We start from the raw sequence: 20,116 nt of genomic DNA, 5'->3' as shown, positions 1-20,116 counted from the left end.
TCAATTTGCTGGCAGCATGCTTTTCCCTTCTTAAACCCATATTTGATTCTGTTTCATAGGATGTCCTGAATCACTTAGGAGTTAGTATTTTCCTACATACATTTCACACACCAGTTCAAAAACTGACCTACAACTCTTGAAGACAGTGCAGAATTTTGAAGAAAGCATCTGGATCTGTAATTAAAAAATCAGAGAAGCACTGAGAAGGAAGAGTCCTCAATCAGGCATTCCTTCCAATTTTTCCCTCAACTAAAAACTAATGTGCAACAGTGAGCCACTGAAGTGCCTTTGTTTTACTGAATGTTCCACAGCTGTGGGCTGATAAGATTGCAGCAGAAAGTAATTTTTAAAATATTCCATTCATTTCCAAAACCTCAGCTGCTACAAGTGCCATACAGTCCTAAAAATTTTAGAATAATGCACTGAAAGGTACAGTATCAATACCACTAATAGCTGGACACACATCTATTTTGAGTTCTTTTTATTCAAATTAATGGCATTTAGTGAGATGCTGTCCTCCCTAAGGAAAAGGTGCACAGGCACTGGTGGCTGTTGGAAATGCTAAGCTTTCTAGAAAATCCTTCAAGTATGACACATGGCAGCCAACCACCACATTCCTAAGGATGAGCATTTCACTAGCTTCTGTTCAATGTAAAAAATTAAAAAGTATGTCAATCTCTTACAGGAGTCAGCTGCAGAATAATGACACTTCAAAAAAATATGGAGGAAGCACCACTAATTACTGCATATTTGTTGTCCATTCTTTCATGATGAACCCTATCTATACCTTCTTTCTCTGAAGATTTTTTTACAATGAGAAGTTACATAAATACACTAAAAAAAATCAGAGAGCAAGCAAAGCAGCAGCATGTAGATTACCAGAATACACACACAGTGCTAAAGTTCAGTTTTCTACCACATTATCCATACTTGCAGCAAGAAAGCAAAGTTTCCACATGCAATATATGCTATTAATAAATATTTGTCATGTTTTAGCAACATTGTGGAAGGCTAATGGAACAGGTTAACTCCTTGGAAAGCATCAGCGAAAATAACAGCTTGTGCAAATCTCTTATTGCAATGCCATTAGGAGTCAGGACAGTCAGAAAAGAAAGGTACCAAAACTTCCTTTCCCATTCCATTTGAACTGATTGCCCACAATAGAAACAAACATTTCCTGTGACATTAAGTTGTCATCAGCTTCTGTAATTCCCAGTTCACTCAGTCTTTTCTTGTGCATCTGGCTCTTCTTTGCAGAGGTAGCCCCGAGTTCATTTGCAATTTCATAATTGCCTTCAGTTTGTTCAGAAATCTCAGCTTGCTCATAAAGCACCAACTCATCAGTTACACATTCAGGTAGTTGTTCTTGCCTGAAGCCCTCTACACAGGCTGTCCCATCACCTGACTGGGTAGGATGTGTATTCCCTAAGTCAGGAAACAGTAAGAGTGTCATCAACAATCACACAAAACAGCCAAATAATTTAAAACTCCTGGAATTCAATTTTCTTCAGGCTTAACATTTTCACCTCAACACACTCACTTTTTAGATAACTACTTGTGACAGCCACATATTCCAAATACAGCATAAGATGCTTAAGGAAAAGGTTTCTTCTTGAGATGACTTCAAGTTGCCAAGTGATAATGATATTAGAGAAAATTACAGTGGGTTTACATGTTGCAGTTAGTGACAGTTCTTCTTGAATAAGACATAATATGAGAAAAACAGTTATCTTTTTTACTGCAGACAAAAATTCTGTGCTGGGAGCAACTCTCAGCTCTAATGCACAAAAGAAAAAATGAGCAGACAATTATCATGAAAGAGAAGAGCTGTAAGAGAAGCCGTATCTGCCTTTCTTGCTGGTCACATTCTTGTTTCTGTATGACCCAAGGAGGCCATCAGTCATACAGGGTCTGCTTAGTAGGGAGCACAGATCAGGTACGTAAGGACTTTGCAATGAAAGTGCACACATACCATGAAGCACAGACATTCATAGTATTTCCGTGCAGCAAGTTCATTTGTTAGGAATTTCCAGTGTTCTGGGAGTTACTGATTTATTTCAGCTAAATCATTCTAGACATTATTAGAAAATTTAAGAGACTTGATTATGAATTATGCAATCCAAAACATGGGTATACTAGATTTACCAGTTTTAGGAGTTTCTTCTAGGAAGAGAAAAATACCTGTTCTCTCTGCTGAAGCATCCTTTACATCAGAGGGCATTGCTGGTCTAACCAGGACCACACCATATCCTTCATTATTATGGATCATATTATTGACCATGGTTATCTTGGGGATGTCATAATGTTCATCTAAAAAGTTCTGCAGCAAAGAAATGGAAATCCAACACGTTACATCCAGCTAAAGGGATGCAGAATATTCCAGTTTTAGGTAGAATCAGTTCTATGTATTGGCTAGAATTTTATAATTTGCCTTATACAAGTGACATTGCAAAAGGCATTTTCTTTCTGGCAGATAAGAAATAAAACAAGTATACTGGTTGGTGGACCAACCCAAGGCAAACAAGTACCATCATCATCATACATGACATTAAAATTTCTACCATAAGGCAGTAAGGTTTTAAGCCAAGCTAAATGCAAATCATTTGCATTAATTCTAGCAGCTCTAAGCTTTTGAAAAACAAGTACATTCTGCCTTGAACTGACCTTTATAAGTATTCCCTCCTTGCAGTGGTGTATGCCGTTGTTTAACAGCGTGCACGTACTACCTGGATATATTTCCACACCGGCACCCTACAGGATAAAATTGATTACAGTTCACAAATAGTTTGGGCACATTTCCAATTTAACTTATTTCCTTATTTAACTCCATTGCAGATCTTTCACAGAATCATTAAGGTAAAGGATCTTCGAGATCATCAAGTCCAACCCTTAACCCAACACCACCATGCCCCCTAAACCACGTCCCGAAGCGCCACGTCCACACGTTTTTTGAACGCTTCCAGTGACGGTGACTCCACTACCTCCCTGGGCAGCCTGTTCCAACGCTTGACCACTCTCTCGGTGAAGAAATTTTTCCTAATATCCAATCTAAACCTCCCCTGGTGCAACTTGAGGCTATTTCCTCTTGTCCTATCACTAGTTTCTTGGGAGAAGAGACCAACAACCACCTTTCAGGTAGTTGTAGAGAGCGATAAGGTCTCCCCTCAGCCTCCTCTTCTCCAGAATGAACAAACCCCAGTTCCCTCAGCCGCTCCTCATAAGACTTGTGCTCCAGACCCCTCCTTTGTGTTCATCTACCAGTTTGTGCAATGCAAAATTGTGTTACTACTCCAGCTTCACAGCTTTGTTAACCACTTCAGCAGCAATACCCAAGATTGAGGCCCTACAGATAATACTATTGCCACCAGTCCTTAAAAGCTCTGGTAAATAGTAACTGCACAGCCCTGCATTACTTTCCTGTTCTTTAGTCATCTACCTCAATACTCAAAGCCCCATCATTCTTCAAAACGTCTAATCAGAGTTCAATTCTGTGTTTATCATCTTTCTGTAAGAATCAATGGACAAAGTGTCCAAAAAGGGCATTTCAATTGCACAACAAATTCAAGGTTTAATGAGAAAATTATTTATGGGCAGAGAAAACAGAAAATCACTTTAAAAGTATTGCAGGACATGAATCAGTCCAGCACTGCAGCAACACATATTTCACAGATGTCCCCTGTTACTACATCATTTTCATATCATCACACAAATCAGCATGAGATACTTGACTGGATACTATTGGAGGCTACAAGACCCTTGGGACCAACCTCTTAATCAATAACATGTAGCTGTCCAAAATGAATTTGTAAAGGTTGTCTCAAGAGCAACCGACATCACCCCGTTACTGACTATATTATTTCCAAGCAGAAACCTTTATTTTAATTTAGGAAATAAGCCAGAGTTAAGAATTTGTTTGTACCTTGGCACCATACAAATCTGAGTTTTTCATTAGCAGCTCAGCTGATGTTCGTATTGTTATGCCTGTAGTTTCACATTGTAACACACAATTCTCCAGGGTGGTTTTCCCCTGATGGACATCTACACACACAGAAAAACAAATACTGTTAAATGAACCAGTTACGCAAAGGCAAACCCCTCCTACAGGTTGATGGACTTGTAGCATTTTTGCAGTGTGATAAAATTGCTATTTTAATTTTACCCACTTCAGGTTAATTTTACCAATTTGCTCATGCATGGTTTGGACTCATGCTATTTTTCTAGTATAAGCAGGAACACTTTGACACTAGTCAAGGACTTGTCTTAGAGGTTTTTTGGCTTTTTTGAAAGTGACAGCAACTATTCTTTTCATTACATACCTAAGAGACTTTTCGATTAATAAGATATTAAATACATGTATAGAGGTGTTAATAAACATTTTAATATGTTTAAAACCACATGTCTGTTGAGGCAAATTATTAATTAGCACCTTCTGCAAAGACAGAAGGCCACAGTCAATAAACTCATTGGTTACAACTTAATTATTTGAGCCTCAGTTTGAATGTGCTGTCAGCAAAGTTCTACGCTACTTCTACAGCCCATGTCATTCCTCGGCGGAAAGCTGGCTGCGTTCAACTACAGTTGGATATTGCCATGGGAGTTCTTTCATGGAAGGAGGAATTATCTCCTTTTCCAGGTAGCCTGACATAGGCAGTGCAGCAGAGTCAAGTTGCTTTAACAGCAGAAAAATGATCAAGTCAAATGATCTTATCCAAGTATAAGAATAAAACGCAAGAGTTGCAATAGCTTGAAAATACAAAGAAGTTATTTTGATGTCCACTTTATAAGCAAGTTAAAAAAAACAGGAAGCCTTGATATTTATACCTCCTCTTTACAACATTTTGTTAAAACTAGTAAACTCTAACACTGGGTCCCAGATTTAATTCTAACAGTGAATTATGAAAGACTCACAAAAAGGCCAAGATGCTTTTATACATACTTAAAATCCCCTCCACAGCATCATGTTGCACCAACTTCAAACTGGAGATCCTTATATTGGCTCCTGTACAGTCCACAAAGTTGTCTCCTGTCCCTTGTTTTTCTATCACAATATCATCTGGCAGGCCATAGCCTTAAAGCAGAGATGAAAGACACAAGTTTGATGAATAACTGGTAGCAGTCAGGTGCTCAGTATATAACAGGCACTTAAATTAAATATGGAGGTTTAAAACTTGAGGTCTAATACATTGAATAGGATTTTCCACCAAGTGGCCAGGCTACACCTTACATCTTTTCTGTACCAAGGTACAAGCACCCAAAACCAAACTCAAAAATTAGCTTACTTGAATGACACACAATAAAAGGCAAAGTTATTTTAGACAGTTGAACAAAAGGGTAACTGAGCTCACATTTGCCAAGGCCAAAGTTTTCACTCCCAAAAGTTACAACAGAGCAGGGAGATGCAATAGCCAAGGACACACAGGCACCTGCAGTCTGCTTTCAAAGTACGGAAATTCACTACAGCAGAGGTTCCAAAGAGCACAAGGGAAAAAGCAGTCACCACCACAATACAAGGAAGCAAGTAGAGATGACTTCATGTTGTCAGTAAGCTTTACTCCACTTCCCTATTTAAATGAAACTTGGGTCAAAATGTAATGTTCCTGTGCTATATGGGCTTCCAGATTAATTCATATTAAAAAGAAACTTTCACAAGCATATGCCAACATTGATTTACTAAGCCATCCACAGTTGTCAGCATTCAACCACTTACAGGGAAATTTATGAGCATGTAAAGCTTTTATTACTTGTCACTGACAAGAATCATGATAAGGAAAGCAATAATGCAACATCTATTAAAGCAGCATGAGTTCTATAATTTTCTGAAAGCACACACAAACTCAGATGAGAAGTGCCTGAGCAAGATGCTAGCTTTTAACCAAGTACATAAATAAATACTGTAATGTGCAAATAGAAGGGTTAAAAAAAGAAAAAACCTTTGAACAAGAATTGGCAGAAAGTTTTAAAGACAACAGATTTAATGCAAAGTGAAGTGATTGATACTTCAACACACTATACTATCCAGAAATCTTTTCCCAGTGCGACTGATTTATGGTCACCCGAGGGAGGCAGTGGCATGGGGCAGTTTACTTCCAGTACATTAAAAGAGTACCTTGGGACAGCAAGTGGCAGATCTAGTTTAACTTCACAGCACTACAGAAAGAGGTTATTATGCAAGGCAAGAATTTTAGGAACAATTGTCCTACAGACTACCTGCAGTTTTCTAACCATGCTCTTAGCTTGCTTTACATTTCACCTCTGAAGCAGCAGCTCTAGTAGTAAGGAAACTGGTGACAAGTCAAGGAATAGAGAAGGAAAGAGTCACCTGCTGTCAAGTGGCATTCAATACACAGCATGATCACAGCTGTACGACCTGCCTGTAAGCTACGTGACTCCACAGGAGCTAAAGGCAATTGTCGTCCAGTAACACTGATCACAGATATCAGATGGACCGAAGCTACAAGTTCCCATCCACCTTGAACTACAAGCAGAAGGGAAGTTCTTAGGCGCCTTTGCTACACATTTTTGTCAAGTGTTAAAGTTATCCTTACCATGATTTCCTGCAGCTGCTGCTGCTTTAACCTTATTTAGTTCTTGTAAGATTTTATTTATCCCTGATTTACTAATCCTCATACTTTCAACCTGAGTACTGACTTGCACAGTGGCTGAGAAAAAAGCTCTACTAAGCAGTGACATTACATCTTTGATGAGTCAAAATGGCCAGCTGCTCAGATCAGTGACAGCAAAATTTTTCTTGATGCCCCTACTTCAAATGTTTTTGGCTGCTACTATTGCTATAAAAACTTCTCTAACAGGAGTCCGTACAAGAAGATTAAATACCCTGACACATACTCATTATTCAGAGAGTGGTTTGTACTAAAGATACACATTTATATGCCTTGCTCCTTAAAATAGAGCAGCTCATCCTTTAATAAGTGTGCTATTGCACCATTTGTATTACTGTTTCCTCAAAGCTAGAAAAGCAATAAATACCACCCCACACAATTTTAGAACATCATTCTTGCAAATAAATAAAGCACTTTACTGAGGTCCTTTATCCTGCAGGGGTATTGTCTATCAGCATGCATATCTATATAAATCAAACATACACAAGAGAAAGGTGAAAAAGAAAATGACACTCAAAAAATAAGGGCAAGAAAAATAAAGTCCAGAACAGCAGGATATTAAACTCCCAGCCTTCTTCCCATTAAGAAGTTTTGACAAGATAAAAATACAGCTAAATAAGTATCTTAACAGCTGCACAAGCCCCCGTGATATACAGACTATTACACTGCAACAGAGTGTGCATGCCTAAGGCAGAGGAATTACACTAAGAAATCAAGAATGGTGAGGAAGAGTTAGCAACATACCCTAGACAGGGCAGAAGTTTTTCAAACAAGTATTTTGCAAGAAAAATGGAATCACATATTCTGTGTCTGTTTCTACAGAATAAACACACATGTTAAATCAACAGTTCCTTCCTCTACCCATGTACTTCACACAATGCAGATTCACAATGGTAGCCCCCCCACACATTGCTGACATGCAGTAAGTGCCATAAATGAAGTTCTAATAGCACTTGGCTCTTTCCCTCTGTATTCACCAGTGCTATACTGGCAGTGAGTCTCAGAGTACGCCTCTGGAGCAGATGAAGACATTCAACGAAGAACAAGGACATCTCTCAAGTACTCTTAAGTTACTGGCTCTAAAAACCAAAGCCTCTCAGAATGACTTTTGTGCTTCCTAGATTAAAAAAATATCAAGTCCCTCAGGTTTCTGTTGAATCCTCTCTATTGTCTACATAATCAGGATTTATCCAGACAAATAGTGAGGAGGAAATGATGGATTTGCTATTAGTCAGCAAAATTTGCAGTTTATTTGCAGAACTAACTATGGCTAATGAAACTGCTTTCTCCGTCCTGCATTAGATGTGGCTCTACAAGCAGAAATAGGAACACTCTGAAGAAAAAAGCAAATGCTCCTGCCAAGCTACAAAAAGCAAATCCTTATGCAGAGCTAGTTTAAGACATATACTTTACTTTGTTTTAAGGACTTTTATGCTAGCAAACCTTCTACCTTCTAGTTCAATTGAATCAGCAATGCAGAATACGCCATCTACAACATAATGACCAGGACAGATGATGACTGTGTCTCCTTCATAACAGGCATTTACAGCTGCCAGTGGATCATTGTGAAACTGTAAAAGGCAAACAACATAATCAGTTCCTGAAGAATGCTATAAAAATGGATGTATTTATGTCCTTAAAACTTGCTTTTCAATTAAACGTTGCTGCTTTTGCTCAAAAAAAAACCCTTCTTAATTGAATTCAAGAATCATAGCACACTGGACAAAAACAGCCTTAAAACATTCCTTTGATGTGTGTGTCATGTCTGTTCCCCCATGAGAAAACTGGGGCAGAGACACAGATTGAAGAGCATATGCACTGGAAAGCAAACCTCAATATGGCCTTGGTTCCAGGCCAATATTTGAATTGTGCTTCAAGTGACTTGCCATGAATTACTAAAAGAAATAGAAGACAGAAGGTAAGCAAAATAAAACACACAAACTCAGCAACTGGATTTGAGCTGGTCTGAACACCAACATAACCCTTCGCTCCTGGTGCAAGTCACCCCAGAAGAGGATACAGATATTATAGTGGCAAATATATATGGTCCTTTTTCTTGCCCAAAGAAGGCAGGCTGATATCCTTCACAGATATCACTGGGGGATTCTCTATTGAAGTATAATAAATAGTACAGAAAAATTGCACATTTATTGCTTCCCAGCAAATTCCAGGGCAAGCGAGAGCGTTTTTCAATTGTCAAGTCAGAAAATCTGATTTATAGCCCAAAAGTTAATCCAGGACCTTCCCTGTGGCTCCATTTTAGCAATCTGTAATTCATGAACTTGATCAGAATACAGCAAGCAATTTCAGAACATAAAACTTCACTCAAGGCATTCAGACTGTTCTTAACTGCTGAAGTGGCAAGTCCTGTCTGAATTCACTAAAACTACACATAATCACTCTAAAATAAATGTATCTCCTACACAGAGCTGAAGCAACAGAATAACATTTCTTTCTTCAAACTCTAGGTCGTTATCAGTACCAACAAATAACACAGGTATTTCAAAACTAAATGTAAGTATTATGCTTACCATGTTTCATCGTAGATTACAGAAGGTTTCTCTCATTTCCTACACACAGGAAGGAAACTGCTTGTACAGGGTACTCAGAAACAAATGAATTTAAAAATTATTTGTATCATCCATCTTGCCAATTATTGTTTAAGTTAAAGTGCTTTTTTTGAACTAACAAAAAATAACACTGTGCAAATGTAGTATCTTGCACATGATAAATTAACTTATTTTTCCACATTGTTTCCTAAGGAGGAAAAAGTATTAGCAGGCAATTACTGTTCCTGTACCTGTATTTCTAGTTCTTCACCACAAGATTCAGGGCAAAGTTTGTCCCTTATCAGTGACTGCAGCAGACTTGCCATCATGGTTGAGGATACAACATGAGTGATCTTGGTACCCGTTGGTCTCAGTCCTTTAGCTTGGAGACCAATGTATTTTTGGTAACCAAACACATACCTAAAACAAGAGCAACAAAGCCATCAGTTCTTTCTTCAGTAAAGAACATACACATTTGGTTTCCTATGTGGCCCTCCTCCTTGCACAAACCCACTAAGTACCTCAGCAGAGGATTCTCAATTAGTTTTAGCTTTTGTTTCAAGTGCTCTATTTTCTCATACAATTTTATTCCTTCCACCATAGAGACGTTTTCTACTTCTGAGTCCGAATCGCTGCTTGATATGCTGTTCCTCACATTTAAAAAATTCCTGTAAAGCTCTTCACATTGAGACAACAAGTTCTGGTAATCAGCTACAAGCCCAGAAGGCACACGGTGTTCAAGGATGTCATAATGCCTGCAATTCAGAGCAAGGGGTCAGTATACTTCGCATTTACAATTTTGAAAGATCAAATACAAACCCAGAGAGAACCTGAGGAGTTCTGCATCAGTACTTTAGTCAAGATTCTTTGCAGTCTATATCAACACTGCTCAACTTTTTTGGAAGTAGCAAAACCAAAAACCTTAACAGACAAAAATTACTTTCTAAATAGTTGCCCATCCACCTTGAAGAGTTATACACAATTATCAGAAACTCACTCTAAAACAAAGGCATAAGCACAGCTATAAAAAAATAGTAAGAATTTAGAAGGTAATTAGTTCTAAAAATTAGTCTATTTTTAAGCATTTATTAAAAAAAATAAGAAAATAGTGTCTGAAATAGAAGAAAAATCCTACAATGTGAAGTGTCTATTATCAACAATCTAACCAACTACCTGGACGAAAATGCAGAATGAATAAGAAAGGTCTTATCAGCACCAGATGAAGATGTGAAGGTACTACAAAGCAAATTTTTCACCATCGCAAGAGTATCCTCTACAAATGAAATTGCAGGCCAGAAAACGCCAGCCCAAAGTTGCATTGCCAAAGTCAGAAAGATGAGGACATCTGCCAGCTAGACAGTGCGTAGAACTCCAGGGCCAATCACGTAGGACCAATCACGGTCACTACAAAAGCTGGACCACCATTAAAGATATTAATAAAACAATATTTAATTATCTTGCACCATTTTTGTAGGGAGCCAAATGAACACAGTCTAAATAGCTCTATTCAAGAGGCTACATTAAATAAGGACAAAGATATTCCCTCAATTTCCAGAGGTTCTTTCAGGTTGCACTTAAAGCATGCTACAAAGAGCAAGAAAATTTGTAGTCAGAGCAGTCAATATCTATGCAGTTCCAATAAATAGGGTGTACAGAAACACAAAGAGCCTCACAACATGTTGGCAATGGGGTTATCAGAGGCAGAGGAAGCCAATGCAGCATGACTAACAGCAGAAGAATTTACAGCAATATAGAAATATAAAATATTTGAAGGAAACTGAATGCTGTACATAATTTGTCCTGAAATGCATGCTCTATATTTTAGATCATATGCTGGTCACTATAAAAGCACAAAAAAAAAAAAATCTTGTTTTTCAAGCTTTAGTCAAACAGTTCATACAGCTTTACTTGCCTCAGAAGACTAGTACAACCTAATGTGCAGTGTAAAGATACCGTCTGCTCTCCTTAAAACAGTGCACATCACAGACCTGAAGTTTAAAGCATCATATGTTTCCATGCATTGAAGACCAATGTTATTCTGAGTTGACACACCAGTGCTTAGATCACAACCCAGGACAGCATCAACATCATCAGTGCAGTTTGGAAGACAAGCTTTGTACCAAGCATGATATGGGAGAATAAGAAAGGATAACATTTACTTTTCTGCTTGAAGACATTGTTTAAGTATTTTGGATTCTCGCTAAAATGGCTGTAAGGCCATGTACATTGTTAAAAAAAATAAAAACATTATCCAGTGGCACATCATTGCATTCTGGTTTCATTCCATGCAAAGTCTCCATAAGGCTCCAAAAACTCAACAACAGAATAGCCATTTGCTGGAGCGTACAAATGAAATGAAAAGAAACCCATATAATTTCCATATCCTCTTAATTTGCACAATCTCAGAAAAATATAGGCATATCAGAGTCCTCAAATGTCACATTGTGTCCTGTTTGAAAGAGAGCCTGCAGCTACCCTTATAGTGTGCGTAATTATACTAATTTCTTCATAAAGCACACGCTATATGCTATATTCTAGTGCATGTAATACCGTATTCTAAATAGCATTTGCGGGTAGTTTATAAATATTCACTGATGTAGTTCCCCAGCAGTATCAAACCGGGATTCGAATGACACACAAAATTCCGGGTACTCATGACACTAAATTATAAGTAAAGAAAAGGAATTGAAAACTAACTTTCATGAAAGACTTAAGGAAAAGATGTCAAATCTCAGGGGAAAACCTAGAGTAAAAATAACTTGTCAATTATTCTTTCCAGGCATGTTTTATGGTGTGCTTTCATTATTTAGCACCCTCAAAAATATAACCAGACTGTCTTGTGCACTGCTTCAGTTCCATATGGCAGAACTGCATTAAAAACGCACCTTCAGAAAGCCTAACGCCAATTAATCCCACTAGGGAAAGAAATACACACATTCCTCCTTCCGCATGACCAATTTACAAGGTTTTGTTTACATTGAATTCCATTCTGGCTCTTATTCTACACCCAGAGGTATCAGAGCATCCCACGCTAGCTTTAATTAGGATTACAATTCGTACAGCTGCGTTGAAGGAGGCTATAGCTAGGTTTGGAGCGCCATCTGATGGAAGGTCAAGGATTACAGGGAAAAACTGAGGGCTCGGAAATCAAGTGGTAACCTCAGTTGCACCCTCTTTCCATACAAAATTTTGACCAGACAGTGAATGCTCTTAGAACAAACTTGCTCTGATTTCCTAGTGAATGTTTTTTTTTTTTTAATCCCGTTGTGCATCACTATTCCCACATCACCCTTTCCTGTGGTTCTACCCCAATAATGTGAAAGGTGTTGCACTTACAGTCTCAGTCGAGGCTCAACACATCGCACAAAGTAATCAAAATCATCCTCCTCCTCCTCATCCCAGGTCCTCCAGATGCACTGGTAGAAGAACCTTTTAAAGCAAAGTAAGCCTTTAATCACACAAAGGAGATCACATTTGCCTGGAGCAGGGACAACAGCACTGGAAACACAGAAGTAACCAATTTGAGAATTCATGTCAAAGCATCATGTCCTTCCAATTCCATATTACTGTCCTGTAAACTATTTAGTATACACAGAAGTTATCTTTCTTGTCTGTTGTTTACCTGCATAAAGAGTTTTATTTTGTGTATCTAAGTTCAAAATTTATAATAGCCTCAGTCCCATTTTCATCAAAAGAGTGATCAGCTACAAGCTGGATTTGAAAATGAGACTTACACTCTGAAGATCTTGAGGGTTTTTTTGGTTGTTTGGTTTTGGCCAGGCATCCTTCAGCTAAGCTTTCTTTTTGACAATGAGTATGTCACCTCCATCATTCAAGTTTAGATCTCTACTACTGAGCAATTCTCAACAGAATGTGTCTCTTCTCCTTTTTTCCACCCGTACCCACCACTTCTGAAATGGCCCGTTTTCTAGACAGGAAAGTCATTCCTCCTATTTTAGCTTTTTCATCCAACTCTACTGCCTATTGGTAGACAGCTTTCAAACAGCACGTAGTATATGAAAGCAAGGGAGGTGGAAAAGAGACAGATAAAGAAAGGAAAAGAAAACAGAAGAATAAAGAGCAAATTTTAGGGGAGGAGGCAAAATGCATAAAAAAGAATGGGACAAAAATGGAAAAATATCAACCAAAATGTTATAGAAAAGAAAGGAACACTGCACTAGAACCAGCAAGGTGATATAAGCCAAGGAAGTCTGGGGTGCAGAAGAGAGGGAAAGCAACACAAATTCTTTTCCCCCTCTTTTGACACAGAAAGCAGCCTGATAACAAGGTGCAGCTAAATGATTATGTGATTACCGGTAGCTGCAGAGGACACCACAGATTTTCATAAGTACTCTCCTCATAGTACCAATCATCAGATTTACTTCGGAAAGCTTGCCTTGTAGAGCTGCCAGCATGACCACAAGAACTCAAGGCACCACCCATTGGATACTACCAGAATGTAACTGTTCAAGACAAAAAATAAACCTTGAGCATTTTCCTACCTGACATGTTCTATGGCTAGTGCTGTCTGGTCAAACTCTCCCGACTCATCATACACAACCCACAGCTCCTGCAGTGGTATCTGACGCTCCTTCAGCTCCAAGAGTTCCTGCATGCACTCCAAGGTAAAGGTGCTATCCCGTGACTCGCACAGGAAAGGCTCACTGAGTTGCACAACTGCTTTCAGAGCAGAGTACTCCACATCAACAACCTGTTGGAACCAATATTTCTTAAGATTTCTCAGAACCTTAGATACAGCTGAGGAAGGCTAATATGACATGCTTAAGCCAGCAGGCCATACTGCAAGTGCCAGTGACCCACACAAACCAATGCACATTGCATAGTACGGCAAAGGCAATCTATTCAGCTGAAGTGATAGGCCCAGAATTAAGCTTCTCAGAACCACACATCTAGAGGTTTTTCCACATTCAAAACTCTGTTCAAATCCCTCATAATAGTTATACAAGGACACTAAGCTGCTTCCCTACTTTGGTCTGGTTTTTGGTTGGGGTTTTTCTTTTTGATTTTGGGGGGACTTAAAAAAAAACTAAAAAAAGGCAAAAGCAGTTATCCTCAAACAAGTGAATACCTTACAGTTCTTAGACACTCCTTTGACGCTCATTTTTCACAGTGCCCACATGACACAATCTAAAGAGTTAGTCGGGCCAGTGAAAGCCATTTTGTCACTAAATGGGCTGAGAAGCTGAGAGGGTACAAAGATTTTTCCCTCTTCAAACATGTAATGGAACAACTATTTTGAACATCCAAGGTTTGCATAAAGATGTACAACTTGCACTTTGAGAGACCTAGAAAAGGAGTATCCCAAACCAGCTATCCTCAGTGAGTCTACGACAGGACTATGCAATGCAGAAGAGTTACTGTCAGTACCAAGGTGGGTTAAAAGAAAGAATTTTACTGATAAAAAAGGCAAATGATCAAAGCCTGATATTTGAAAAGACTACATTACAACAGCCAGCTCTGGACCAAGTACTTATCCCTTCTGTGCCCACAGAGTTCTACCTCACAGCTCACTCGCACTCATTTGGTGTTCCCCCTTCCTGTTTAAGGCAAGGAGCCCTTTGAAAAAATTCCTATTACTCTAGCCATCACTGGCAATTAGATGTGAAAACATTACTATTTTCTACCAGCTCATAAACTTCATAGATGAATGCTCTGTTACAGAAGTAAATTATGTTAATTGGAGACAAACACCTGAGCAACTGCATCATATTTACCTCAACAAGGACCTCAAACACATTAGTGCGCCAGACCGCCTGCCATCCAGATGGTTCAAGGACCTTCTCCAGGTACTCAGCTGTGAATTCTTTCACTTCAGAAGCTTTGCAGTCAGCTAAAACGAAATTGAAGACAGTACATTTACGCAAGGAAAGAAAGTCAGTCCTCCAGATCATTGGAAAATGAAAGCCAACACAGCAGAAATGTTCCTTTACCACATCTAAAGTTGGACTTCATTCTGTTTTGCTCATGATAGCCACCAGCATTTTTGCTGTCTCTTTCAGTACTGAGCGAGCTCGACAGTCATCTGTTTTGTGCTTCTCTGGAAGAAGAAATCCCGTACTCAACCTTCCAGGTACTGAAGGTTTCAGTGTCAGTGTATTAAACAGCTAACCTGTGCCTCATCTTCAACTGTCTTACTTCACACAAAAAAGTTCTAGTAAGATCAGTTAAAACAGGGCACAGGTATTAGCACTTTTGCCTTTCAATCATTCAGATTTTATTTACTTATATTAAAACCATTGCCTCCTACTCCACCAGCTACAGCAGCTAAGGTTACAGCATAAGTGATGGCAGGATACTATATCTTTTCTAGTCCCCGTTAAGACCACCTCTTAGTTTAATACAGAATTGAATCCATTTAAACTGGATCATTTAAACAGTCACTACAAGAAAACTAACTGCATGTTCTTTTTCTACTAAGAAATTACTTACCCAAGATGTAATCCTGGTAAGCTTTAAATCGCTCATAAAACAAAAGATGATTGGTATGAAAAATATCTGGAAAAAGCACATTCCCATCTGGCACAGTCCTTCCTAAAGCAGTTCCTGGTTTGTCACGACTGCCATAATCGCTACAGGAATCCTCCTCTTCCTGGAACAGATCTGGGGAGAGGAGTGGGAACAAAGCAAACCCCCACAAACTGTCAGTTCAATGCAATCATCACTCACTTTATTCCCAAAGAATTCCTGTTCAGCCCAAGATCTTTCACAAATCTGTTTTCTACAACAGATCTCTAATTATCCTTCATGAAGAGACTTACTTGGCTACTACTTGCTCTTTTCTTCAGAATATTTACCCTGTCCCAAAAGAGGATCTCCCTATTTGTTGCCACCTGCCCTGAGCTACAGTTACATGCTAATTTACTTTATTCTATATGTAAGATTTAAAATCCTTTAGGTAATACATTACCATACATGTACATATTATGCCTTGTTAGTACACTGCCTGCATCACCTAGACATGGTATGAAGCAATAATCAAAATGATTCTGGAACATGTATACAACCAGCTGATCCCACACACAACTGATCGAAAATAATGCACAGAATTATTGTGAGCAAAGAGCAAAATATAAGTAAGATGCATGATAAAACTCAGCTGAAGATGTGTTTTCACAGTTGCCCTTTCCTTCTCTTACGCCTTTTCCTGTTCTTCACTACAAGCATTCTTTTGTATTTTACTGAACTAACAAATAACAAAGTCTCCACATCCAATGTCTCCATGGAAGTTCCAAGCAACATACTTAGAAGAGACACAGCATTTTAATTTTTAGCCTGCTTAAATGGACAGTGGCTGAATCTTTACTTTGAAGGGCTTAATGCAACAATAGCACCTCTTTAGAAGTCTCCATAAAAGTGTCTCCACTTGTGTTCCCATTACAAACTCAGTGAACTCAGTCACTGTTGATTTTACAGTGTCCTCAGGCCTAGTCATCTGTAAGTTCAGAAAATATCAGAGTGATGACTGCAGTAAACCAAGGGGGGGTGATGATCCAGGTCTTTTTTTTTTAATTAGTATAACAGCTCAAGACACCCTCATTGTCCATAACTTGATTATATAACAATCCATAGGCTTCTGCATTTTCATTAGACTACAGTCTGATCTTTACTATATATCTAAAAAAAGATTTTTTTAAATCACATTCTATTTCTAACACATACTTTACATTTCAGGATGTTATGAAAGTCAGTAGTTTTGATCTCAAATTTGTTAAACTTCTTACATATTTGGGGCCAAATTCAATGAGCAAAACAAAAATCAGAATCATTGTATGAGGCAATTACAAGCGCTTAGACAATTAACTTTTCTTTGTAGCAGAACCACTGTAATAACATGTAAAGAAAGGAAAATGTGATTTTAATAATATGATTTATAAAATACTTTAAAAGATTCCTATAAAACTGTAGCTATGTTACATGTACATAGTAAATAAGAATTTTTTCCTACACACCCATAATCAAATCCAGCAACTACCATAGCAACAATCTCTACAAGCCGCACTATGAATTCCAGGACACAGCATACATTCCAGAACAAGCCATTTAATTTAACTTGCTCTTTGTTTACAACATATCAATAATGACGTGGCACTGAGCAATAACATTCAATAGATACTAAAAGCACCAGTATTACCACATTGTGCTAGTAAGGCAGAGGGCAGAGAGTCACTTCTAAGAAAGCATTTTTCCTCCGTCAGTGTTTCAAACACGCATGTGCTCCTGGGCACTGGCTTAAATGCCTGCGGTGTGCACCTGACACACGCACCGTAAGTTCATAATCAAAAGAAAAAAATACTTTACTGTGTTTATTTCCAAAGACATCCCTAAATTGCACCCCGGAGCACCACTTCTAGCCCAGTGCCCACCCCACGCACCAGCAGCCGAACGAGCCGGGGAGCGCCGAGCTGCTGCCTGGGGACGGCCCTGGGCACCGCAGCCGCTGTTCCGACACCTGCGCGGGAGCGGGCTGGGTACGAGAAACCCCTTCCCGGTAAGGGCGGCCTAGCTCCAGTACGGGTTGCCCGAGAGATCTCTGCCGGTGGAGGTACTCCCGCCCCGGCCGGAGCAGCGCTGAGCAGCCAGCGCTGGTCCCACAGTCCTTGGCCCCGCCGCAGGCCGAGGCGCAGGCCGAAGTGCAGTCCGCAGCGGCGGCCCCCACGGCTGCAGTACCGCCCCGGGCAAGCCGCACGTCCCCGCCTGCGCCGCCCTAAAGCGGGGCGTGCGGTGCCAGCGGCCCTCCCGCGGCTCGCCTCTCCCTTTCCGAGCGGCGGCGGAACCGGGGCGCGCCCGGCCGTAGATGGCCCCGGGCCCTTCCTCCCCGCCGGGCGGCCGCCCGGGCCGGGGATCCCCTACCTGGCTTCGCCCCCTGGGCGCGCTCCTGCAGGCCAGCGCTACTCACGGCCGGCAGCGGGGCCCGACCTTCCCTCCGTCGCCCCGCCACCTCCGCGCTGTCCGGCTGCTCCGACCCCGGCTCGGCCATGCTGCCCGCGCGCGGCTCCACCCGCTGAAATTTCAAACTTCCCCGGCAGCTAACCCTCTGCAACGTCACAGGCAGCCACCGCCCTGATTGGCCAGCGGCAGCCGCGGGCGAGTCCAGCCGCCAGGGGAGGGCGGGCCGCGGCGGGGCCGTTGCGCAGCGGGGCGGTTGCTACCGTGCCCGCGGGCGCGGCCCTGCTGGTCGGGCGCTGCTCGCGCGGGTTCCCGTTGCGCGCAGCTGTGCCCGGCGGGGGGGATGGCTGTGACCGGTACTCTCCCGCTCTCCGGAAGGCTGGCCGGGCTCCCTCTGGAGCAGGGCAGCAGCGGGAGAGGTCGGAAAGGGAAAAGAATGCTTATGCTTAAATCTTCCACCTGTCAGTCACAACCAAACCGATAAATTGGGTCCGTCCTGACTAGCCGAAACACAGGAGTGCCGGCGGGGCTGGGCAGCGCCTCTTCAAAGCAGAGGTTTGCTTCCAGAGGTGTTTCCACAGCGTACTAAGGGAAGATCGGTCAAGCATGGCCGCAGAAATGTAAAAAAAAAAACCAAAACCAGTGTCATGTCCCGTCCCCCCGCCCCCCAAAAAAGGTATTTCACTGAACGACTTCTTCACATAACGCCAGAAGACATGTTTTGCCTTTAGGTCCGACCGGTTGCCACACAAAAGGCATCAGACCAAAATTTAAAGCACCGTGTTTTTCCCCTCTGAATTTCCCAGTGCTTTTGGCTTTGTGCCTCAGCCGTCTCAGCATCTTTCATTTCTGTCTTGACATCTCTTCACAAACTGTTTGATGACCTGGCTCTTCTCTTCAAGCCACTGTTTGTGTTTTGAGCTCTGATACCACAAGTGCCAATAAGGATTAAAGTCTAAACAACATAAGTAAGGTTGAGCTAAGCAGTTGGAAGACAGTAATATTTAACTGAGTAGATACTTAGCAAAGACGACATGACTGCAGGTCATTACAGGATTTGGGGACAGGCAGGAACTAAAGAAAGACAAAAAATATCAAGATGCTCCAGGAAGAATATGCAGCCCTCTGTGCAACGCAATTCAAAAGAAACACTATTCTGTCACTAGTGTCCTGTGTCAGAAGACAACCAGGCAGATTGGGGACAGTACAGATCTTGCTCAGATAACACACCTCTTCTGCCAGTACTGAAGCCGGGTGTGCAGGATTGCCACTATAGGCCAGGCTTTAGAGAACTGGCGATTCAATCACTTCAGATCAATATCACACAAAAACTAAAGGTGTTATCAACACCTTTAACAAGTGTAAGAGTACACAGTAGAAATTTTAAATTAGGAAGCAGTCATTTCTCCTCCAAACAATGGATATTTTTAAACGGTTTTTGAAAGAACAATTGCTTCAAAACATAAATGGCCACGAGGGGGCTGCCTTAGATTTCTAACAACATGATTAAACAGCTGCCAGGTTTGAGTTTCTTCATGTTTACTTTCCAAATAGTAATTGCTTTTGCAGCAGCAGCGCAGTGCTTACAGCGGTTTACATACTCAGAGCAAATCAACAGTCTTATTCATCCCAACATCACATGAGTCTGAGGTGCCGTAGGTCCACTGAAATCAACCCTTGCCCATCATAACCCCAGAAGAAAAGAGTTATCTTAGTCCCCAAGACTTTTCTGCAGTATGCTATCAGAATTCAACCATCATACTGGACACACACATTTAACCATACTCATGTAGTTTTCATCTATCATAATTAGTTACAAAATTACACTAGAACATCTAAAACTCCCCCAAAAGCTTATTTTTTCAGTAAGGTCAGCCACCAAAGCAGAGTGTGTTTGTAAATTAAGTTTTTGTAAATTATTAAGTTTTATGTAATTAAGAATTGGGAATTTGTCCCTACTAAACATGCAAAATCATTGTACATGGTATTATATTTGAAACGGGATCCCCCATATTTAAAAAGTATCACAGTTATTCACAT

General features: G+C 40.5%; 1 protein-coding gene across 1 annotated transcript; it reads right to left on the bottom strand.

Annotated features, from left to right (window-relative positions):
* Positions 1 to 1,102: 1,102 nt before the first annotated feature.
* On the bottom strand, positions 1,103 to 18,167 carry SHCBP1 (SHC binding and spindle associated 1; the record flags this gene model as incomplete). Its single annotated transcript, XM_082005468.1, has 13 exons — positions 1,103 to 1,425; positions 2,182 to 2,320; positions 2,665 to 2,751; positions 3,920 to 4,038; positions 4,937 to 5,068; positions 8,071 to 8,191; positions 9,421 to 9,589; positions 9,691 to 9,924; positions 12,506 to 12,598; positions 13,672 to 13,880; positions 14,905 to 15,020; positions 15,620 to 15,790; positions 18,041 to 18,167. 13 exons carry the CDS (start codon positions 18,165 to 18,167, stop codon positions 1,103 to 1,105), a joined length of 2,040 nt encoding a protein of 679 aa, XP_081861594.1.
* Positions 18,168 to 20,116: the final 1,949 nt, after the last annotated feature.

This window comes from Phaethon aethereus (assembly GCF_964289735.1).
Source record: "Phaethon aethereus genome assembly, chromosome: 13".
Lineage (NCBI taxonomy): Eukaryota > Metazoa > Chordata > Aves > Phaethontiformes > Phaethontidae > Phaethon > Phaethon aethereus.
Note: the sequence above shows the minus strand (reverse complement) of the source record. Positions and strands in the feature narration are given on the sequence as shown.